This window comes from Squalius cephalus, assembly GCF_949319135.1.
Source record: "Squalius cephalus genome assembly, chromosome: 3".
Taxonomy (NCBI): domain Eukaryota; kingdom Metazoa; phylum Chordata; class Actinopteri; order Cypriniformes; family Leuciscidae; genus Squalius; species Squalius cephalus.
The window spans coordinates 48,890,956-48,916,011 of NC_137124.1; the positions used below are offsets into that span (position 1 = coordinate 48,890,956).

General features: G+C 37.4%; 2 protein-coding genes and 1 long non-coding RNA gene across 4 annotated transcripts in view; 2 read left to right on the forward strand and 1 right to left on the reverse strand.

The window, feature by feature from the left end:
- The window catches only part of pea15 (proliferation and apoptosis adaptor protein 15), a 56,917-nt gene extending 56,200 nt beyond the window's left edge, over nt 1–717 (reverse strand). Inside the window, exon 1 of the mRNA XM_079866406.1 lies at nt 305–717. The gene's annotated coding sequence lies outside the window, so the exon portion shown is untranslated. The remainder of the gene's footprint in view (nt 1–304) is intronic.
- The window catches only part of LOC307155625, an 821,100-nt gene that overhangs the window by 181,369 nt on the left and 614,675 nt on the right, over nt 1–25,056 (forward strand). Inside the window, exon 2 of the long non-coding RNA XR_013820544.1 lies at nt 3,305–3,773. This is a non-coding gene — a long non-coding RNA (uncharacterized lncRNA). The remainder of the gene's footprint in view (nt 1–3,304; nt 3,774–25,056) is intronic.
- The window catches only part of casq1b (calsequestrin 1b), a 68,618-nt gene continuing 68,037 nt past the window's right edge, over nt 24,476–25,056 (forward strand). For both annotated transcript variants that reach the window (XM_079866404.1, XM_079866405.1), the window contains exon 1: nt 24,476–24,860. In XM_079866404.1, coding sequence (XP_079722530.1) covers nt 24,624–24,860 — 237 coding nt within the window. In that variant the 5' untranslated portion in view covers nt 24,476–24,623. The remainder of the gene's footprint in view (nt 24,861–25,056) is intronic.

Consider the following 25,056-nt stretch of genomic DNA (forward strand, 5'->3'; position numbering starts at 1 on the left):
TTTCATCGACACAACTGTAATTAAATGATTAAAAGACGCACATATTTCGCCGAGGAATCAGCCGGACCGGATCGAGCCCATGAAAGCGGTCTGGTTGCATGGCGGCGTATTAAATGTGACAAAATTAATTAACACACAGCACAAAATAACAGCATACTGTGGTAGGCTACCATGGTACGCGTAGTCTACCATTTGAATGATGGCCAAGGGATGTGATTCAATATAGGTACGTATGCTAGGAAAAGGATAGGAAAAGAATGCCATGCTACCATAGAATGTTTTGGCAAATAGATGAGTGACTTACTCCGGGCGCTCGGGGATCCAGCGATGATGATGAACTCGGTGTGGTGATGGATGAGATCCGCTGTGCGCTTTGGCCACCCAAATACAAAGTCCAGTTTACCAAAAACACAGTTCAGTCAAAACTTCAGCGAAAAGAATCAAAACTAGAGTGCGAATATGATGAAGTTAGTGTGGTTATAAACGAAGACGCCACGGAAACTTTAAGCGTCCTTTCACTCGATCGTGCTCGCGCGTTTCTTACCGTCTCGCCGGCTGAGAATGGAAACGCCTTTTTCTCCCTATAACCCCCTCCTCCTTCCCTCTCTCTCTCTTTACCAGTCACACTGTCTGAATCTGCAGCCTCAAACACACACATACACACATTTTTCGGGCCTGATGTCACTTTGCTATCCGGTCAGATAATCCCTCCTCCTTTTTATTCCACACAATCCCACATCGTCATGCTCGCTCTTTCTCTCGCTGCGATAAATCCGCTGACAAGAGCCACCTTGCCGATCTTTAAAATAAAAACAATTACAGTATAATAAGACAACAATATTGTTAAATGAATTTAAAGAGAATCCCAGTGATTTACATTTTGGAGGAGAATGGAATGTTCTGCGCCCTGCAGTACTGCATCTGCCCACAAGAGGAAGTCTATCTATCTATCTATCTATCTATCTATCTATCTATCTATCTATCTATCTATCTATCTATCTATCTATCTATCTATCTATCTATCTATCTATCTATCTATCTATCTATCTATCTATCCGTAGCCTATATGTCTGTTTTATTATCGTTTCAGAGCCTCTGCTTGTTTGTTTATTGATTTTTTCACCACGTAAACAGCTCTTGATCTTGCGATGCTATGACATGATTAAACTGTACAGCTATAAGTCTACCACAAAATACACATCCAAATATCGACTTTACATTCATAAAAATGTAATACACTGCAAATCTAAAGAGAATAAAGTAAAGCATTGAAGTTTAATAAAGAACATGATTGCATTTCTTTATTATTGGTTTTTTAAAACAAAAAAAAATCCTATTTCAGTTGTTTTAAGCTATTTTCTATTTTGTTATAATGCTTTGGCAATATACAGAATGTACTTTTGTCAAGCCAATAAAGATATATGAATTGAACTGAGAAAGAGACCTCAGCCAATTAATCACAGTGCAGTGTGCATCAGTCCTAATATTTGCATATTTCAGCAGGAGGCAGTTTTATGGAAATTTCATTCGCAGCCAACATATTAAAATGCAAATACCTGCTGTTGAGAATGAAGTTCATTGGTATCAGTGTAGTGTTAACACAAAGTTAGCTTTTAATTTGCTTTTTGAAAGGGATTTGTAAGTGCAGAAGAATAGGATTTAGTCGCTGTGCTGACGGTGGCATTCCGCCATGATGCCATGACCCAGTTTGCTTTGACTTACATCACACACGTGCGGCTGCGTGGAGAGAAAAGCAAACCAGATTCTGCTCTGCATCTGATGCACAGAGGATATTTCTGTATGAGGTCTGATCCTCATATGCACAATAGTTGCTTTGTCATATGTTGACCACGTAATAATATTCATTATTTATCATAGCCTCAGGCATATATGCATGAGTGCATGCTCAGTTTGTCCTGAACATGCAAAAAAACAAGTGCATAGATAGAAAAACACGTTCATTCAAATGAGAGCAAGACCCTGACATCCATAAACCTGACATATCAAAGCAGCGTATTTGTACCCTGGGAAACGCTCTCATGGGGAAGTACTTTCTCGCTGTCACAAGACCGACTCGTTCACGAAACCGAGAAGAAAGAGACTCATAGAAGAACTTCTAAAAACATCCTGAGGAAACACAGAGACAAAGAGAAAGCAGAGAGGGAGGGAGGGAAACTGGAGAAGAAAAACAAGTTTTTGGATCTTGTCAATTTGTAAGGCACTTTCCGCAATTGGGTCCCATTAAGAGCATTAAAGGGATAGTTCATCCAAAAATGTTGTACTATGAAAGTCAATGGGTGCCATCAACTGTCTGGTTACTGACATTATTTAAAATATCTTCTTTTGTGTTCAACAGCAGAAAGAAACTCATACAGGTTTGGAACAAAATGAGGGTAAGTAAATGATAACAACATTTTTGGGTGAACTGTCCCTTTAAAGGCTCAAATCCCATGTTTTTATTAGATGTGCTTATTATGTAACATCTAACCCATAATGAAAAGTAGGTCATTTAATTTCACATGGAAATCTACATTTCCCCTTATAATGAGAATTTTAGGCTGTTACATATCCGCTGAGGTCTTGATCTCCTGGACAATTAAAAGGACATATTAACATTAACATTTTCAAAACTCAAAGTAATATCACAACAGATCATCAAAAGTGTTGCCTGACATTGTCATACTCAGATTCTAGATACTCATAATTCTTCCCGACCTCAAATGTTGCGGGCGGGGCTAAATTCGGCTGGCATCCATGCTATCAAAAGTGTGCTTTAGTAAAAAACACACAATCACAAAGTAACCTTTTCAGAACAAAATATGTTTAATCTATATAAATGTTTCATTCTCAGTAACATGTCTTTCATAAAGTTAATCAATGAATATTGTTTTACCCCTAAAGATTTCTAGTGATATTGATTCTATAGACATAGTTTTCCCCGATATGGATAACCAAAATGTAATGAATTCTTTTTACATTAAAAGCGATTTATCTTAGATTATTACCACTCTATTCAAAGTGTTTGCACGTGTGTGTGTGTGTGAGAGAGAGAGAGAGAGAGAGAGAGAGAGAGAGAGAGAGAGAGAGAGAGAGAGAGAGAGAGAGAGAGAGAGAGAGAGAGAGAGAGAGAGAGAGAGAGAGAGAGAGAGAGAGAGAGAGAGAGAGGCATCAGAAGAAGGGAGACAAATGGCATCAAACATTACAGTATGCCACATGTGATATTGTAAACAGATTAGCATGGTAGAGACTTCCATATTACTGGATGTCACTCTTATAACTACAGTATAGATTCAGTCATATTCAGTGAGAACATTTGCTGTTTTGGCAGCAAACTCTGTTCTACCTAAAACCTCATTGCTGTGTCATACTTCATCACACCTTTTGATAACACACTGAATATATACTATTACAAACAATATGGATTCAATTACATAAATTAGATAATGTAAGTGTATTTTCTAATGTGGTATCTGTATTAATGTAATTATTTTAGCAATTTGAATTTGATTTGAATTTGTATCAGTGTTTGCTATTAAATGAATTGTTAAAAGTACTAAATTGAAAGAAGATCATACTGCTGTGTTTCGTAGATTAAACCAAATGTTCTCATTACATATTACAATAATATTGTGTTTGAAACAATAATTATGTGGACTGAAAATGTGTATAACTGAATGAAATGAGATCAGGTCTTGAAAGAATGACTAGCTGTGTAACAAGTGTGATCAGTTTGGATTTTTGTAATAAAAGTTTTTAAAATGTACACCTTACTTGTGAAAATAGAACCAGTAGTGTACTGAAGTGTGTTAAGAAACAGCCCCGAAAGAATACACTTTTTAAGAGACCCTGTTTTGTGCCCTATTTATGGAAAGCACTATTCACAGACAGAGAGCACATGCCTGTGTGTCATCTGATGGTTCTGGAAAGCTCTGTTCCGCTGGACTCATGCTGTGATGTCGCTGAAAGGAACTGGTTGTTGTTTGTGTGTGTGTGTGTGTGTGTGTGTGTGTGTGTGAGTCAACAAAGAAACAAAGAAAATGCGGAGTCATTTTACCTCTCTCACTCTCTGTTTCTCCCTCACTCTCTTGCTTCCCTGTAAAAGATTTTCAATAAAACTACCACAACTCAAACTAATGTCGCAGTATGGTAATCACAGCTGTCCTACAAATAAATATTTTACTTTAGGCCAACATGCAGAAGTATGCTTCTCTAAAAAAAAAAAAAGGCCTGCAAACTCTATCACTATTCTTCATCAACAGTGCACAAAAATAGTTATACTGTCAACATTCATAATGACAACATTAATTATTATGGTCAATCCCAATTAGCTTCTGACATGATTCTTTAACTGACACGCCCCAAACACAGAAAGTTGGAAATCCAGAGTTTCCCACTTGAAATTAAATTCATGGCTTCTCATCTCGTAAACATCATAATTCCAACATGACTTGAAGGCAATGTTATTCCCAGTATGCTTCTCAATGTCATTTGCCAGACTGTGGTTAATTAACTCTTAGGCTGTCCGTTTGTGTCAAACCATAATTACCCACCCAATTAGGCCCAGAGCCGAGCCACAGTTTAACTGTGCCTCATAAGACACAAAGAGAAATCAACAGGAAAAAAGACTGCTAATGTGAGGGCAGATGTCATCCATTCACTTGTAAAATGGGGAGGTTTAGGTCTAACATTGGTTTTAAATCTCTCATTTTTGAGCATTCAAACTATTATTCCGATATCATTCATACATTTTTTTTTTAAATAGCTGTTGGTTAAAAAAAAGTGAAGGCAGACAAGAGTCAACTATATGATGATGATAGATTTGAACCAAAAAGTTGTATAAAGTTTTATACACAATGCCAACTTTATGGGTACACCTGTTCAAATATTCCTTAATGCAAATATCTAATCAGCCATTTACATGACAGCAACTCCATGCATTGAGGCATCTAGACATGGTCAAGACGATCTGCTTAAGTTTACATTGAGTATCAGAATGAGGAAAAAATGTGATTTAAATGACTTTGAACGTGACATGGTTGTTGCCAGCCAGACGGGCTGGTCTGAGTGATTTTCGTACAGAACCATCTCTAGGGTTTACCAAGAATGATCCGAAAAGGAGAAAATATCCAGTGTGCGGCAGTTCTGTGGGCAAAAATGCCTTGTTGATTCCAGAGGTAAGTTGAGAATGGCCGGACCGTCCGAGCTGATAGAAAAGCAACAGTAACTTAAACACTTGTTACAACCGAGGTGTGCAGAAGAACATCTCTGAACACACATCAAACCTTGAAGAAGTAGGCCTACAGCAGCAGAAGAAGACCACACTGGGTGTCAATCCTTTCAACTACAGGAAATTGAGACTACAATTCGTACGGGCTCAGTGGCTCACCAAAATTGGAAAATAGAAGATTGGAAAAACATCGTATGGTCTGATGAGTCTCAGTTTCTTCTGTGACATTCAGATGGTAGGGTCAACATTTGGCGTAAACAACATGAAAACATGACTCCATTCTGCCTTATGAACGGTTCAGGCTGGTGGTGATGTAATGGTGTGGGGGATATTTTCTAGGCACACTTTTGGCTCCTTAGTACCAATTGAATATTGTTTAAATGCCACAGCATACCTGAGTATTGCTGCTTACCAAGTCCATCCCTTTATGACCACAGTGTACCCATCTTCTGATGGCTACATCCAGCAGGATAACTCACAATATCAGGATAATGTCACAAAGTTCAAATAATCTGAAACTGGTTTATTGAGCATGACAATGAGTTCACAATACTCAAAAAGCCTCCACAGTCACCAGATCTCAATCCAATAGAACACCTTTGGGATGTGGTGAAATTGGAGATTCACGTCTTAGATGTGCAGCTGACAAATCTGCAGCAATATGGACCAAAACCTCTGAGGAATGATTCTTGTTGAATCTATGCCACAAATAAATTAAGCCAGTTCTGAAGGCAAAAGGGGATCCAACTCGGTACTAGCAAGGTTTACCTAATGAAGTGGCCAGTGAGTGTATGTTGTTTTGGTAACACTTTACATAAAGTTAACATTAGTTAACTACATTAGATAACATAAACTACGAATTAACAATACTTCTAAAGCTTTAATTAATCTTAGTTCATGTTTATTTCAACATTTACTAACACAATATTAATATACAACATTTTCATATCTTAATATTATTTAATGGACCTGAGCTAACCTGAACTAACAATGAACAGTTATATTTTTTTATTACATCAATAAAGATTAATAAATACTGTTACAAATGAGCTGCTCATTGTTAGTTAATATTGGTTAAATAATGTTAACTAATGGGACCTTATTGTAAAGCATTACCATTATTTTTAATTCATTTGCACTTAACAGTTTGGTAAACAAATTAAGAGAAGATAGATCTATTGCAGTATTTCTTTTTAATAAACAAAACAATGAAGATAATGCATACAGGATCCCATCTTCGGGGGATCTTCTCGGTGAGAAGAACACCACTCAACAAACAGGTTCCACTTCACAGCGTAAGCATGCCTAGTAGAGGGTGCTCTCGCAGAAGTGATGGTGTCTACAACAGCTTGTGGTAGATCACCGTCCAGGGACCAGACATGGAGTTTCCAGAGGTCTGGACGCGGGTGCCATACGATGCCCCGTCTCTGAGAGAGGAGGTCCTCCCTGAGAGGAATTGACCAGGGAGGGGCAGTCGAGAGGAGCATCAGTTCGGGGAACCAGGTCCGGTTAGGCCAATAGGGGCAACTAGCAAGACCTGGTCCTCTTCCTCCCTGACTTTGCACAGTGTCTCCCTCCCAGAGGGAGGTAACGCGATCGACATCCTGTCTTCAGGAGGAGCCCCGAATAAAACGACTGGTCGGTCCACTACAGAGGGACCAGCACGTTCGGTCGGAATCTCCACCGTCTGCAGCATGACAGAGGAGTGAGGGGCCCACGGGGACTGGTTACCGGGTGGGGAAGCCCTCACTGTAATCCTCAGATCACCCATACCACATGGCGCAGTAGCTCTATTCTGGGGCTGGCCAGAAGGGGCGCTAGAGCGGGGCATAGGAATGGGGAATCCACCCTCACGGATGTATGCAAGTCTCGATCTCAACGCCAAGATAGTCATGTTCCCGCAATAAGAACATGAACAATCCACAAAAGCTGCTTCAGTGTGCTGAATGCCCAAGCAAGTGATGCAGCAATTGTGACCGTCAACCGGGGACAGGGAACGACCACATCCAGAAACGCACCAGTGGAATGAAATCTTGAAAAAGATGCAGACACACCTGTGTTGCTCTTCCAGGAAATAGCTCTCTCTCGTGCCGGTGCACACAGGGGAATGGCCGCGGCAACACTGACAGGAGATGGTGCAGCCTGTTACAGTGAAACACTCACTTCTTCGCCCTCTAACCAACCGTCAAACAAACACACAAATAAATGCTGTTAAAACAGCAGTTGAGAGCTTAGAAGCTCGCGACCACCGCTGCACTCCAACACTCTTCAGAGACATCGACACCAATCGGCTCCGAAGCCAAAGACAAATGGTTTGTGCATCCGCTTCCGTTTTTATACCCACACTGTGGGGCGGAGCGCGAGATGCAGATCTCGCACGCCAATGTGCATTGGCTCGTTTTATCAATACTTGAAGATGACAGGCTCCCTAAGCGTGATCCCAATCTGTACGGTACATCCATCTCACGTCGAACGTGAACGAACTGAAATGGAACCCAGGAACAATATGACAACTAAATATGAACATAATCCTGACACTGTAAGCCACAAAAATAATTTTAAATTGTTTGCTGTTTTATGAGTTTATTTCTGTTTCATATGTTTGGTATGTGTCAGTGTGATGGAGAGACCTGGAATTTGTCTTCCTGTTTTTACTGCTCTTACTGTTCCTGTGCATAATATTTACATGGGGTTTGCTGTTTTATTTCTTGTTTGTTTTAGCGGAGAGGGCATGGCCTTATTCAAAGCGTGAACTTCAGGGGTGTGCTCATTTTAGCTATTTATGGAAATGTTTGTGCAAATGTATGTGTTGGTTTTATCCATCCTATTTATTGTATTTATTTATTTGTTTTAACTTTTGTCTTAATCATCTTTTGTATCTATTTATTAATCATATGGTGAGGCAAGAGTTAATTTGAATAAAATGGTATGTTCCAATTATCAAGCAGGAAACTGTGTGTGTATATAAAGCAGCCATCACAAGAGGTTTGGAGGATGGATCATGGTTTTTGTGATAGTGAACAAGCTTTTTGAAGCGCTGCATAAGCACACTGTAACTCTGGCCTCAATAGTTGAGTTTACTGTTTTAGTACATAGCAGATCTAGTTTTTAGCCTGTTTTTATTGATAACCTGTTTCATTTCTCTTAACCATATTTATTTTTTCACATTTTGCACATCCCCGTGAATAAGCATTGTTTTGGATGCCAACATCGCACCGTTTTTTACATCTTGGTGAGTTTTTCCTGGTGACCGCTCAGGTCTCTATCACAGGCATGAGTTAGTAAACATCAATAAAGCACATGAGATCATGTAAACTGAACACCATTATCAGTTAAAATACTCAATGGATTTCCATGGTGGCTGAAGACTGATGACAGGCATAACCACAGAATCAGTAGTGACAGTGAGAGAAAAGGAGACCTCAGTCCATTTGCTGTAATAATCAGTTAATGTTATAGCAAACCAGCAGTCTGATGCAGCAGTGTCAAATGGCCTGACAATATCCACAGCCACTTTCTTTATCAACATCATCAACAGGAACTGGAGCAACAGCATTATCTCCAGGAGAAGTATCCAGGTGAAAAAAAAGTTCACTAAAATACATTTTATTTAAGTGCACTTAGTACACTTCCATAATGTACTTAAAGTGCTCTATTTTCGCACACTTATTTTGTGCTTAATATACTAAAAGCTTATCTTTAGTACTTCTTAAGATAAACTTCAGATTTTAGAGTACTCAACTGTGCTATTTTTAGACACACTGAAGATGAACTAAAATATGCTTTTAACATACTATTTCAGCTTTAATTTTTTTTTATTTTGTTACCCCTTTTAGTACAATTGAACCCATCTTTAATGCATTTTTAAATACACTTATAAATTATTTAAAATATAAGAATATATAATATATACAAATCATATTTATGTATTGCTCACATATTTTTTATGTTTTTATAGTAAATTTATTTCAAATATATTTTAACTATGTTAACAGTACCTTTATAAAAAATAATTAAATATGTTAATGGTGTATTTTAAAAGTAGTCAAGTACACTATTACTGTGTTATCAGTAGCATTTTCTGAAAATAATATATTTTAATGTATTACAAATACAGTGGAAAAAGTATCATTCAATAAAACACACAGTAATAAATATTTGTATAAAACACACACGCTTTGAAAGCTAGTAAACTTTAATGTACTACACCCAGTGTACATCAGTACAGCAGCATATGTAAACTGTAAAAAAAAAATACATTAACATAAATATAAATAAACCTAACTACAGTCAATAAAGTGCAGTCAGTAATAGCTGCAAACAGTTACAGTACTGTTACAACTCAAACCATCTTCATCCTTCAAGTGAATTGGAGTGATTGGTCTTTGAGTTTGCCTCATTGTTGCATTTCCTTCGAATCAGTGCTCGCACCTCAGACATGTTGGAAATTGTTTGATCACAGTGTCTGTGAAAGGGGAAAAAGATGAGTTTATTTTTATATTAAAGCAAAATTAACCTCTGTTAAAAAAGTAACTGTTCCCTTTCAAAAGGGAAATTGCACTGCTTCGATGATGCTATTGGGGAACGATGTTCTCTAGGCGCCTCTTTAATACTTCTGAGTCACACTAGTAGTGTCATAGGCTGTCGCCAGTTAAATTCTATTGCTGTGATTGTACAGCTTTTCAAACACCGGTTCACATGGAGGGCGTTCCCCATAGCGTCATCGATGCAGTGTCTCATTCCCTGTTCTCCGGGAACAGAGGTCGTAACCTAGACGTTTTTTATTACAACACAGTATGATGTTTTGACATTTCCCTATGTTGTACATACAAGGTGAAAAAGGCGTACTGTTAAATGTATTATAAGTGCATTAAAGTACATTTGTTTTGTACTAAAAACATACTTAAGTACATATTTAATACATTTAATAGTAAGTCTTTTTCACCTGGTAAAAATGTAATTCTTTAACATAGCATGTGGGTGATTCTTTAATTGGAGATACATTTGAAGTCCGAAGACATTTATTTTTAACAGCTTTACCAAAATTTTACTCCAAAAACACATTTAAATTTTTTTTAATTCTTTTTATGAGTCACAAAATGTTAGAGTGTAAAACTAGAAAATATTTTATTTTAAAAGCTATTTCATGATGCTGAAAGTCATGATATCATACTGTCCTTAGTGGGTGGTACTTTTTTCAAACAAGGGTAAAATATGCATTAAACATGTTTTAAATTTCAGGTTGGGGTTTTAATTATTTTGTTTATAAATTATTATTGGTGACAGTTTCCAAATTATGCTAAATTAATTTGTTTAAAAGTAACTTTTATTGTTGAAAAATACCAATCCATAAATCCTCTGTCAATTCATGTCTACATGTTATTGTCTCTTTAAATTATGCTTATCTGTCGCATCAGTATCCTAAGCAATGCAAGATGATGTCACTTCCCTTTTGGTATTAAACTCTAAAGAACTAGGAGGTATGTGTTTTGTTCTCTCTGAAGCCATGTAATCTTACAGGCACTTGCACCAATAGTTCTTATATAACATGTCAAAACTGTTTCAAAAATCTCATAGGGAAAGCAAAGTTCAAAGATATTAACAAAAGGAGGTATTAAAAGTTTTTAAAATCATCTTTAGTATCAGGCCATGTGCTCTTAGCCTTTATGCTAGCATGTGGTGTTATTAGTAAAAAATGCTAAAAATGTTAACTCTGTTACTGTCAATTCTGTTACCAAGGTACGGTAACAGAATTGACCAATGTCAATGCCCCTGCCTTGGTTACAATCACACAATGATGCAAACACACACAAAAATGCATAATGTGCGTTTATAGCCACACACACACACACACAGAGAGAGAGACACACTGATCAATTGGGTTATTCTACCATGATCAGAGGATTTCAACACACACACACAGGGTTTTTCCTGGCTCAAAATGAGGCGGAGGTGGTAAAATCCTAATAATGTATTTTAATAATAAGGTAATTAAATGTTATTTCATAGATCATCATATAGCCTAATGTGTTTTCGGCATTCTTTTTGTGGGTGGAGGTTGGTAGTTCTAGGGGGGTCCGGGGGCATGCCCCCCCGTAAGAAATTTTTGTACATTTTAAAGATAAATTCATTCATCTGGTGCACTTTGAGTCACCCAAATCCACTGTTAAAAATAAATAAATCCACCCGCAAACCACCCATATTCTCTGATTTAGATATCTGCATCTAATCATCACATTACAATTATTCAAATTCTCAGTTTTAAGCATGATAATATGGTAACATATCACACTGAAGTTGGCTAATTAAAAATGAACATTTATTTAAAATAAAAGTTCTTCTTTTGGCAAAATTACATTTCCTTAATAGCCTTAACAGAGGCTTTACTCCATTCAAACTTAAATTGTCAATGTTTCATTACATCACTGTTTGAAAACACTCAGAATAATTTTTGTACCTTTATAAGGTTTTATTTTATTAAATGTTTGCTCCATCTTTCATTTCAAATTCTTAAATTTGATCAATATATTCAATTAAAATAATAAGACATTAGGCTGTTTCCAATCAAATTAAATAATTTACATAGAAAAATTATAACTGTATTAAATTAGATTATTTTAAATATTTTTGAATATACAAATAAGGAATGTTGAAAAGAATGATACTTTATGAAACTAAACCGCCAGTAGGAGGCGGCAGGCGACCGTCTTAATGAGCGAGTCATTGAGTCATTCATTCAAACGATTCATTCAAAAGGCTGATTCATTCAGAATGAGGCAGTTTATGAATAGGTAATTGAATCTTTGACTCAATCGATTCGTTCAAAACGCTGAATCATTCAGTAATGAAACACGGCTGAGTGTTGCTGTGAGATGTGCGGTGGTTCTGCGGTGATCTTTGTTTGGAACTATTTTCCCTGCTGAAACAGAACAAAAACAGTCATTGCCTCTCAAATGTAAGTGACTTAATTTTAACTATTTGTTTATTGAACTGTTATGCAATCAGTCTCGGTTTCAATCTTGATGGCATTCAGGAAAACATCACTCTGATCGTGTGTAGCCTAGGCTAATATATATATTGTTTCTTAACTATAATATGTTATAAATAACAGCACGAGCCTCAACAGCGCAACTTTGTTACCGTCAGTACATTAGGTAACGTTAGGCCTATATTATTATCAACTATAGGCTATCAATCGCCACTTACATTAAATGAAATAAAACAGAATGATCCTCACGTTTTCGGTGATTCGGAATATTTTTATATTAATTTTTTTTTAATCAGGGCATTTGTCCGGATGGGCTACAATTCTCTCTCACGTTTCCCTTAAAAAAAGAAAGAAAGAAAAAAACACACGTGTCCCGGACAAAGTATATGGTCCCAGACATGCGTTATTGTCGAGCCCTGATATGTTTTCCTTGATTGGTTTTCCATGAAGAGAATTACGTTGTTGAAAACGAAAGTAGAGTGACGCACGTTCATTGCATTTTACCGTGATGAGAGTTCCGTGTCTTTATTAAACTCAACACAAAATTATTTATCTGTCATCCACCCTCGATTAATTGGAATGGAATGTTTTTATTACTGCGCGCAGCAGCAGCACTATACGGGTTGACAATGGGCACAAGCGGTAACCGCAACAGAACCGTCACGGTGGAAAAAGTGTGTCTGACCATGACTGTCTGTCCGAGTTTTGTCGAGAGCCGGAGGCGGCACGAAATTTGACGGAGGCAGCCGCCTCATAATTCTCTATGCAGGAAAAACCTACACAGACACACACATGCACCATCCACCCAAGCATGTGTGGTTATTTGTCATGCTACCGTACAATGATATAATAATAATAATGTAATACAATGTAATATAATGTAAAAATGTGTGCCTCAGACATGCCACTCTCTGCTGTGGAGAAACAGAGTAGATATCGAGCGAGACGTGATGCTACCCCAGAGAGAAGAGAGGAGAACTTAAAAAAGGATAGGGAAAGATGGAGGCACAAGAAAGAAATGGGAAGAGTCAGATTGGTTGCAGACTTAACACCAAGAGAGAGGAGGAGACAGCAGAAATACTGGAGGAATGCCCATGGAAAAGCAGAGTTGGACAAGAGAGAGCTGTTGGAGAAGAGAGAACCGTTGGAGAAGAGAGAGCCGTTGGAGAAGAGAGAGCCGTTGGAGAAGAGAGAACCGTTGGAGAAGAGAGAACCGTTGGAGAAGAGAGAGCTGTTGAAGAGAGAGATGAAGACCAACAGACAGACATACACTGGGAGAGCCAGGATGTGGTTGGACAATGGTGTGTCCTCACATATGACCATGATATCTATCCTGGTACCATCCTGGAGGTCAATGAGACTCATGTGAGGGTCAAGTGCATGCACCAAATAGGAAAAAATAGATTCTTTTGGCCTGGTCGTGAAGATGTTCATTGGTACCCACATGAGGACATCCTCAGATTAATTCCACCCCCGACCAAGGTTGCAACACGGCATGTAGAGATCCAGAGGGATATCTGGTCGAGTATTTTTCAATAACTCAGTAGTTATTTTCTTGTTATAGGCATGTTCTGGTTGGTTTGGGTCAATTCTGTTACCCCCGTCAATTCTGTTGCCAGATGTGTCAATTCTGTTTTTAGTCTTTCATCTTGAATATTAATGAGATAATACATTGAAATATCAAACTACTTAATATTGTTATTTTTATATTGTGCAAGAGTAAGATATATGTTATAGTTTTATCTCTACCCTGTAATGTTCAAGTAATTTGATAAAAAAACAAGTGCACCCTTTGGATAATCCACTATTGCCTGGGGGTGAATCTAATTTTGAAGTTGTATAAATATAACATTTAATATCTGTTTTAAAGGCCTGAATAAAAGGACTACATGACAAATGAAACTAAAAAGATTTATCATTTTTTGATGTACTGTTACTTCTATATATTTGGTTGTTCGTCCGTAACAGAATTGACGAGAAAAACTATGAACAGGTGATATTTTGATAAAATAGAGAAAATAATAAACTATCTGTATTTGTATAGCACTGAATATATCAACTTTAAAGTGTTTTCAAGGTAATTCTTAAACAATGGTTCTGTATGACAACCTTTTTTTTTTTTTTTTTTAATTGAAATGCAAAATGTATCTCCAATTATAGAATCACCCATGTAATGCTTAGTTCATATATTTTAACAGTAGACATTCAATATAAAATGTTAATGTAATTCAGAAAAGGAGTTAATAAAATATCTCTTGAACAACTGTGAAGTCTAAATGGTATGTCACTGTATCACAGCAAAAAAGGGCAATTTAACTGTTTAACTGAAAAAGTATACCCAGCCAACAAGAAGAATAATTATAATGCACAACAAATGCTAATCTTTAATTTTAGCATTAATGTTTTAGTCAGCCCCCTTTGACTTTGAGAGCAAAAAAAAAAAAAAGTGATGTACAGAAACACATACACTCTTCACCTCTGTTAAAAAGATTTAAGAAAATTAGAAGTAGGCCTAGTGCAAAATATTGTAAGCCAGGACAAGTGACTTGCAGCTGTCCCAAAAAACAATTAAATAAATAGATTTTTACATGATTGAACACAAATTAGACTAGGAAACTAGGAAAAAATGTTGGGGGAAAAAAAAATGTTGACAAAAACTAAACAGTGAGCTATTTATTTATGCAACAAGCAACTAAAACTTACCAGTAACTTCTGATAGCAGTATCTTCATCTCTTCGAGTCTGATTCGACTTCGACTTGAATATGACTGGCAAAGTAAACGTATACAAATCTTACCTAGAAACATAATGAGGTTCCAAATGTCACACGTCATGCAAACTTGAAGATGGGGAAAAAATAAAAACAACACTAACAGTTACGTTTTCTATTAACGTTAGATAAAAAAAAAATAAAAAAAAAATCTAAATGCTGTCATGATCACTCAACCTCAAGTAGTTGCAAAACATTTAAGAATTCCGTTAATCTTCGAAAGAAAAACTGAGATATCGTAGGCTAATGAAAACTGAGAGATTTACCGTATCCCTCTGATGAACGATTCACCAAAACTGTTCACGTTTGAAAAAGTTAATCGCAAAAAACATTACCTAATCCATATGAATCGCGTGGTTTCCTCCCAGTCCTCTAAAGAAACATGATCGCTCCAGTTTAAATTTAGATTTCTAATCTAAATTATTAGAAATCTAATCACATTCAAGGAACGCACAGCAAGTTCTGAGTGAGGTCAAATTAGGCTTGTTCGACTTCATGCAGCTCTGTGCAGACCGATCGGCGGCTGACTTGAAGCAGTGCATGCCCTTTAGAAATTTTGTCCGACTTGATGCAGCGCCGACGCCACGTGACTGTGACGTATGCCATCAAAGTACTGCGACTGCGAGAGCGATTTGAGAGTAGCCGGAGAACTCAGCCAGCGCAGCTTCTCAAGAGCGGCTGCACGAGGGCTGATGACGACACAGCTGTTCCATGATTGGCCGGATTCACCGCATGACAACGATCACGTGTGTTTCGTGTTTATTCGAACACCTTTAGTTCCTCTAAAGCTCACAAATCAGTTTTTTATAACAAAAACACTCTTTTCATGTAGTTGTGATGTTATATTGTGTCATGTTTATCAAATTAAAACTGATTAAAAAACGTAGACTCCACTTCATTGATAGTAGCTTATGTTGAACTTTATTCTTGTTCAAACAGACGCTGTATGAAGCAGTACATAAAGTAGGCCTATTGAATGAAAATGTCTCTGAAACATCTGTGCATTATTAGGCAAATATTGCATTTATTTCACTTCTGCTGTGGTAAAGTATGCAAACACCACGTGAGCGGTCACTACGGGAACCAGAAAGTGTCCGACTTCACGTCTCCGTTTGCAGCTCCTCCCCGCCTGCAGGCGGCTACTCTCGCCGATCGGTTACATCCAGCCGCAGCCGATGTCAAACACACCTAATAGGTAGTGATGTAGTACTCGAGTCCGGTCTCGGACTCGAGTCCGGTCTCGAGACCGATTTCTGCTTTCTCGGACTCGACTCGGACTCGACCCTTCAAAGACTCGGTCTTGACTCGGACTCGACCCTTCAAAGACTCGGTCTTGACTCGGACTCGGCATAGGCGGTCTCGTCCCATCACTAGTCCACTAGAATACATACCACTAGAAAATTTTAATTGACTGTTCGCAAAGACCCGCCCCCCTTAGTTACTGTCGCTATGTCCGACAAGCTACACCGTTCTCACGCCACACCATGTTCTCACGCAGTGAAAAATACATCGCGGAGCAGAGAGGAGACTGACAACACGCTGACAGACAGGACAGACCAGGTTACTTTTCGGTTACTTTTGATATTAAACATATTAAACAAAGTCTCGCCTTTCAAACTTGGTCATTTTTTAAAAGAAATTTAAACAATAAATACCGTTTTGTGGCTCTTAAATGTGTAGTGACAGATCGCTGTAGAGCATCAGTTAAAGCTGCTCGTGAACCGATCATCTCTTCCTTCTAGTTAATTTATAGCCTCAAATAAACATGAACAAACATAAGAAGTAATGTTGTTTTAACCACGGAAAGGCGTCAGTACACTCCGTGTTTCAAGTTCAAATCCTCCCATGTTAACCAACGGACTCGGTCTCGACTCGGACTCGACCCTTCAAAGACTCGGACTTGACTCGGACTCGACTGAATTTGAAAACCAACGGACTCGGTCTCGACTCGGACTCGACCCTTCAAAGACTCGGTCTTGACTCGGACTCGGCATAGGCGGTCTCGTCCCCATCACTACTAATAGGTGTGAAATCATAAAATCATAAATATTACAAATATATTGCACTAGGCCTAAGTGTTTAAAGTACTTTAAACACACTAAAAGCTTAATTATTTTGCTATGTTCTTACACAAGTTACACAAATGTACTTTAAGTAAGAGCAACATAAGTATGTTTTCTTTAAATACACTAAAACTTCACACAAATGGTATGCTTGTGTTTAGCATATTTCTTAAAAATTTAACTAAGCATATATTTATTACCAATGTACTTATTGTGCACTTTTTAGAAATATATTAAAAGTATGCTTGTGTTTAGCATATTTCTTAAAAGTATAATTAAGCATATATTTATTGCCAATGTACCTTTAGTGCATTTGTTAGAAATATATTAAAATTATGCTTGTGTTTAGCATATTTATTTAAAGTATAATTAAGCATATATTTATTAGCAATGTACTTCTAGTGCATTTGTTAGAAATATATTAAAATTATGCTTGTGTTTAGCATATTTGTTTAAAGTATAATTAAGCATATATTTATTACCAATGTAGTGCATTTGTTAGAAATATATTAAAATTATGCTTGTGTTTAGCATATTTATTTAAAGTATAATTAAGCATATATATATTACCAATGTACTTCTAGTGCATTTGTTAGAAATATATTAAAATTATGCCTGTGTTTAGCATATTTATTTTAAGTATAATTAAGCATATATTTATTACCAATGTACTTCTAGTATACTTTTTAGAAATATATTAAAATGCAATTCAATATATTTTTAATGCACTTCAAATAAGCATGTTGGTAATACAAATGTATTATAAACATACTATTTGTATTTCAAGTATATTTTTAATACATTTAATACTACGTCTTTTTCACCTGGGTAGGTAAGGGCAAGCATGACTCAGCAACAGTGCACTGAAAGACTGGCAGAGGAGAAGCAGTCACAGGAAGGGCATTAGGATGTTGGACTTGATTGCAGCAACACTTTGCTTCCTACATTTTTCTAAATAGGGGTTAAACGGGTCTGGGCTTTTCAATGGTCAGTTGAATACTCAATCATATGCACTCTTCTGAAATGTGAAAACGTTTGGATGACCCTCACCTCAAACAATGAATCAATTTGAATCCTGAAAGAGATTCAAACCAATAACCAACAGTCTGTCAGGTTTGTAGTTGCTAAGCAACAAAATTCACCATAAAAGGATTTTTGAGAGTATAAAAGCATTGCAGGTCTTTTGTAGCTTAATGTACATTTGACTGACATTACTGTACTTGATTGCCAAACGTGAAAATAAATTGGCTGTTCCGTGGCAGACGGAAGCCTGGATCTTGTCAGATTTGTAAGTGAATAGCTGTCATGTTTTGTTATGTTTACATGTGCAATAATCTCTTCCTCTGTCACTCTGCCTACAGGTTTTCATGATATAATAATGATATAATAATAACCGGATTATTATTTAACATTAACAAAATCAAACCACACCAAAAAAAAAAAAAAAAAAAAAAAAAAACTGAAAATGAAGCAATTACTGTGATCTTGTACAAGTCAAATAAAAAAATGGCCTATGTCAACTTGGTATTAAGATGTGTTTCCAGTGATCCAATGCAAGTGGCTTTGGATAAAAATGTTTGTCAGATGCATAAATATAAATTGATGTACAAATGTAAATGCTTATTAATGACCATGCCACAAGAGGGCGCTGTCATAAAGTTTGGATATATGATGTCCTATATTTCTTTCTCTTGCTTTACAGTTAAACTATAGAGTCATTATGAGATCCCCACTGGACTGATTTTTAATTGCTATATTGGCCATGTTCACACAGCAGCAGAATACGGTTGTCAGGCCTGTATTTGTGTCCTTAATATGGTTACGCTTACGCTCACACACAGTTCAGTTACTTACTGAAGTGACATCCGCATTCTATAACATTCAAACTCACACCCTTACATTTTCAGAACTCACCACCACATTCTCAGAAAACCTGCGCTGTATGAACGGAACCAGACCGGACAACTAGTTGTCTGACACACATACAGTGTGAGGGAGTGCTCTGCGATGCACAAACACATCTACCTTGTGTTGTGGGTTTTCATGTGTGATTTTGCTTTTGGAAACTTACAGCGACAGCGATATGAGGTGTGTGTCATCTGAAGGTTTTAGATACAGTCACGGTTCTCCACTGCTCCCATCAGTTCCCTTTTGAGAGAACTTCTACGCAGCATCAGAGATCACGCTATATGGCAATGGCAACGTCTGCGTCATAGCACCCGAAGCAAATGTGTAATCACTCATTGGAAAAATCATTGTGTACCGTGTTACGTCGTAAACAGGAAGCTATAAAGGATATATACATACAAACATATTTGGTCCCGTTGGAACTATATCGAATGATTATGGCGAGTAAACAGCAGTTCAGATTGTGTGTGTCTCTCTGCCCGCACTAAGATACTCATGATCTTTGTTTTTGTTTGGGAGAGAAGCATGCACAGTCAGCTCTCGAGGGGGATGGCTGTGTTCATTATGAATGTTTGCCGCTGTGGACACTCCACTCCCACCTGGCAGTTTTTGAGGAGACCAGTCAGGCTTGCGTGCAGAACAGTGGCTCAGATCATGGGGTTCGCAAATTGATCTAGTGGAGGAGCTTGAGACGGGCTTTGTCCTAGTTCCAGCAACTTCACTAGAATTGGAAGCATGCTCTGCGGTTTCTTCCATCCCAAGTGAGTGCCAGGTGCTGATGCTATCCAGATTTGAGGAGGTAGATGTGCTCTAGTATCGAGGCTGGGGAGATTGAGGGCTCACCACCTCCCTCCCCTGCTTATGAGGAGTTGGTGTTGGTTGTCACTCATGCTGTGACCAATCTAAATATTGACAGGCCAACATATAAAAAGAAAAGCTCGTAGTAATAAGAAACTTGATAAGCATTTTCTATCAAGTAAAATGTAATCTTCACGTTGGGGCCTTTCAGCCTTTCTCTGCCTGTGTTCAGTCCCCAAGTCTACTCATCGATTATGAAGGCGAGGTGGTGGGGCTTGACGCTATTAAAGAACTGCGTAGGGCCACCAAAGAGACAGCCAGAGCTATAGGTCGGTTAATTGCAGCATTGGTGGCCACAGAGAGACTTCTTTGGCTAAATCTGTCATTGATTAAGGAGAAGGAAAAAAACTTTCTTATGTCATTGACGTCGTTGAGAGGCTTCAGGAAGCTAAGAAGCACGCGGTGGCAAAAAATTGACAGTATTTGAGGGGCTACTGTAAGTTGATGTTTGAACAGAACATTTCGAGACTCACACCTGTAAGTAAATTTGGTTGTCAATCCCAAAAACTGAAAATATGAACGTAGCCATTCTATCAGTCAAATGAGATTTTCAAACTTTTATGTTAAATAATGTAAAAAGCTTTTAATACAAAACAATAATACACAGCACACAATGTCATCTCCAAAACAAAATCAAAGATCAAAATATGATGTTGATACTGTGGTCTACTTGAAAGCAAAAGCACTGCAATCCAAATAATTGGCAGCTGATAATTATTATAATTTTTTTTTTAAATCTATTATTTTTTTGTAAAAGAAAAAATAAATGTTTACAGTCCTTTCCACTTCACTTGCCCAAACATGAAATAAATGAAATAAAAACACATGAAATATAAGAACTGAGGTCAAGTGTCAAACTTAAGTAATATCCCAACTGAATGATTTTACTTTGTAAATGAATATTTGAGGGACTGTTTCAATGCTTCATATCCATCTGCTGCTTTTTATGAATCTCATTCTAGGCCGATTAACGTAAAATATGCAAAATAAATCAAAGTTAAAAAGAAATCAAAATAATTAGGGGTGACCCCGAATAGTCGAAGATTCGATGCTTCGATAAAGGAGCCTGATTCGACTACCGATCTCACGGTCGAATCTTCGCAGAGGTGTTATGAAACGAGGATCATGCCACTTTGGCTATATGAGGGCGCTTAATGTCTGATTTCACATAGAACTAGCTTTTACTGTATGTCAATACGTTAATATTCAGCCTATTATGATAATGCTGAAGGCCTATATAAAAATGTGCAAAGAAAGAAGCTTTTAATAAATATTTTTTAACGTGCGTGAATAAATCCAAACACCCCGTGACAGATTTAAGTTTCACTTTCAATCCGACCGACAGAGGAGCGTCTTCGCGGCAAAGATTTAAATCTTTAACAGTGTCTGGGATAAGAAAATCTAAAGTGTGGATGTAGGCTACACCATCAGAAAGGATATTCTCCAAGGCGGGATTTAGCATCAGGAAAACCATGATCGCACTTCTGCCGGCCAACGTTAACATGTTTCACGCATAGACTGGGTTTCACGTTAGAATGTAGGCTATTTTATCCGCGCGGACAATTTGAAAAGACTCCAACGGACAGACAGAGTGAAAGACTGGATTTGTTCTCTCGATCAGGTAGGGACGGGTACAAGTGATTTCAAAACTTTTCAGCCGGTTCTAATTTTATTTTTGGATGCTGTGAACATTTTTAGCTAAAAAGACTGCCTCTCCAGTTTAGCATTTATTGTTGTTTCTGCAGTTAAAAAGACAAAGTTGAAAATTCTGGCTACTATCGTTATTTTAATAATTTCTTTATTTTTATTTTATTTATTAATCTGTCAGGGTTATCTAATCTAACTATTTGTGGCTTGTGTTTTGAATATATGTTCCCCTGCACTTTAGGCATTTTGCACACATTTGCTCCTCATCCTGTGACTTGATTCTGATTTATTTCGTTTTGTATTTTTATTTATTAGAAAGGTATATCTGTTCTAATTTAATTTAGTAAATTAATTGTTTATTTTTTCGGTGCATCGATGTTGTGCTGTAGGCTGGCCTGCTCGCACAGGTAATTTAGCCGATTTAATTTGATTTGCATGTGAAATGCAAATCTGCAGCGTGGCCTTTCTGGAGTTATTTATGTTATTTCTTAGTTTTATTGATCAAAAATGTTTTTATACATTTTCTTCTATATCTTTGTGTGATTTTCTGTACATCGCGGCTTTGAAACGTACAAGCCCCGCCCCCAGCCCCACCTCCATACACATGATTCGACTATTAGTCGACTATAGAGAGCCTAAGTCCCGCCCCTCCGCTTCCGGCTCATGGGACCTTATTTCGGAAAAAATATGTATGGTTAGTCAATGGCGAGAGATAACTTATCTTTTTATTCCGTCTGAACTGTGCCCTGAATTACACATATGATGTTTGTCAATTTAAAAGGTAATTATGAAAGTCAAGAAAGTCGCAGTTTGTCATAAAACAGAAGTGTAACGTTTAATTTTATGTGAAAATCGCTCAATGAACTACATCTCTCGTCTCGCACTATGTACGTCACAAGATCCGTTGCTCGTATGTGTGTATTCTGGCTCAAAACACTCAGGCATGACGGCGTTACGTTACGATTATAATGTAAGACTATAGAAAAAATGACAGACGTTAGCTTCAGTAAAGTTAGCTTCATTCATTGAGAGAAAAGGTATGACGTCGCACGTGCGCCTTCTGGGTTTGTAGTCTTTGTAATTACGTATTTTCACAGTCTTATACCTCAGCAGTTTTACATCAAGCTGCGACTTTCTTGACTTTAAAATGTATCTTTTAAATTGACAAACAGCATATGTGTAAATCAGGGCACAATTCAAACGAGATAAAAATATTTGTTGTCTCTCGCCATTGACTCCCATACAATATTTTTCCGAAATAAGGTCCCATGGTGGTCGACCGGAAGGGGAGGGACTTAGGCTCTCTATTGGCAAGACATGACGATTCTGATTCGACTATGAAAATCCATAGTCGGGGACACCCCTAAAAATATGTATCTTTACAATATGCACAAATGTATATGATTTATGTTCATGAAATTGTCATTACTTTTATATTAATGGACTTGGCAGACACTTACAATGCATTAAAATAAATGTTATTTGTATGTAGGTTATGCTAAATTTATAATACATTGTTCTAAAGTCATAAATAGCCAATTTGTTTGTATTTTCAGACAATTCCTCCCATATTCCTTTATAGATTCATGTCACCATGAAGAACACAAGCTTTGAGAGTGTTTGTTTGCCTTGGCCAAAAAAATTAGAGTGAAACTAGACACTTAATTTCAGTTGTGCCAGCTTGACCATGTAATGGCTCAACGCCATCTTGTTCTCAGTGTCCAAACATCATCTTATTTTTAGAAAGGGTCAAAGCCCTGCAAAACTTAATATGGCAATGGAATCCTGTTGCCCACTTTAATACCTGTCGTCTTTCAACGAAAGCACCCTAAGTTTAACAGCAGGTAAAAACATTTCAATCCGATCAGTAAGTCTGATATCATGTGTCACCTCTTACGGGTTCAAATGCTCTATCAGATGCCAAAAGAAAACAACAAACAGTGCTAATATACACTCACACTATAATGTAATACTACTGAAAAAATCATGATCCTAAACTTTGTCTCATACTAAAATCCCAAACGGCCAGACAATGATTTATCTTTTATAAATCATTAAAATATTTGTGTCGGAGACGCCATGAAAACGGAGACTGTAGTGTATACCATCTTTTTTTGTTTAAATCCTTAGCTTAAAGGGGTACTTCACCACTGGCAAAATGGGCTTTCAATAAAACTTGGCTGCTTATACAGTAGAAAGGAGGAGTTACAGAGTTATATTGCCTATATATTATAAAGCCTGTTTTTTCCCTTTTGCCGAATAGATAGGAAAACTTCAATGCCAATAATGCACTGGGCATGTTGCCGTCCAAAGCCAGTCCCACCAGTCTGCTATGGATATGCTTACCAGAGTCAAAAACCTCCTTGCAGGGTTGCGAAGTTCATTGTTTTCCAGTGGAATTTGGCTAATTTTAAATTGTTGCTGAGGGTTGATTTTCTCCCCTACAGGTTAAAAGGTTTGACATATTGCATAAATCATATTTGACTGAAATACTTGCATTGCAATATTTTATATTCTACCAAAGATGCTAACTGTGCTAGATGTTAAGTTTTGTTAAGAAGGGCCACGAGAGCCTTAATTTGAGTTGTTTATGATCATTACAATATAGTGGTTTTCAATTTGCATAACAGCGACTGTAAAATATATATTTTAAGTATGGGAGTGTCATATTTTGAGTTTTTATATTTGGGATATGCTTTCGAAGGAAATACTTCTTTGAAAACTTTTAGGCATAATGGTATTTTATTGTTAAGGGATGTATGTGTTGAAAAAGTACAAATTAAGCAGGAGTGAGTGCTCATAAATCGCTGTTGAGATAGTTTTCTCAAGTGAAATGAGTAGAGGCTTGGAACCGGAAACAGCAGTCCTTACGTCATGACTTAACAAGTGGATTGCTTGGCTGGTCTGGATGTAATTCGAGTTTCACACTAGTTGCTCCAACCCATATCTTACCCGTGTTCTGAGTGACATCCCCACCCTCCCCATAAGCTAGTCAGCTTGTGCATGTGCCTTTTTAAAAGGGAATGTAGGGACTGAGACCTGCTCTTCTCTGGGTGGTGAGCACATGGATTGGACCTTGTTCCTAATAGTTTGACTTTAGTTAGGAACAAAGCAAAAACAAGCAACTAATTTTTAACCTTTTCAAGTGAGACATAACAGTGACATGAAGTGGGGTTGGGTGCTTTTAGGGGTTCTACTATCTTTTGCTTATCTGTGTTGGAGCGAAAAGGGCCTGGAGTTCCCTGAATATGATGGGAAGGACCGTGTCCATCAACTGACCAGCAAGAATTACAAGTCTGTGATGAAGAAATATGATGTCATGGTGATCTACTTCCACAAACCTGTTGGCGAGGACCGCATGTCCAGAAAGCAGTTTGAAGTGGAAGAACTTGCTTTGGAGGTGCGTGGAGAATTATGAGAATTGGATGATGGGGTTGAATCACAGAGAGGCGAGTAGGGTTCTGGGGCCTCATTTATAAAGATGTGCAAACAATGATCCTAAATATGAATGTATGACAGTTTTTGAAATGTTAAATGACAATAAATAACAAACAAATAACCAAATAAATAAATAAACAAACAAATAAACAAACAAA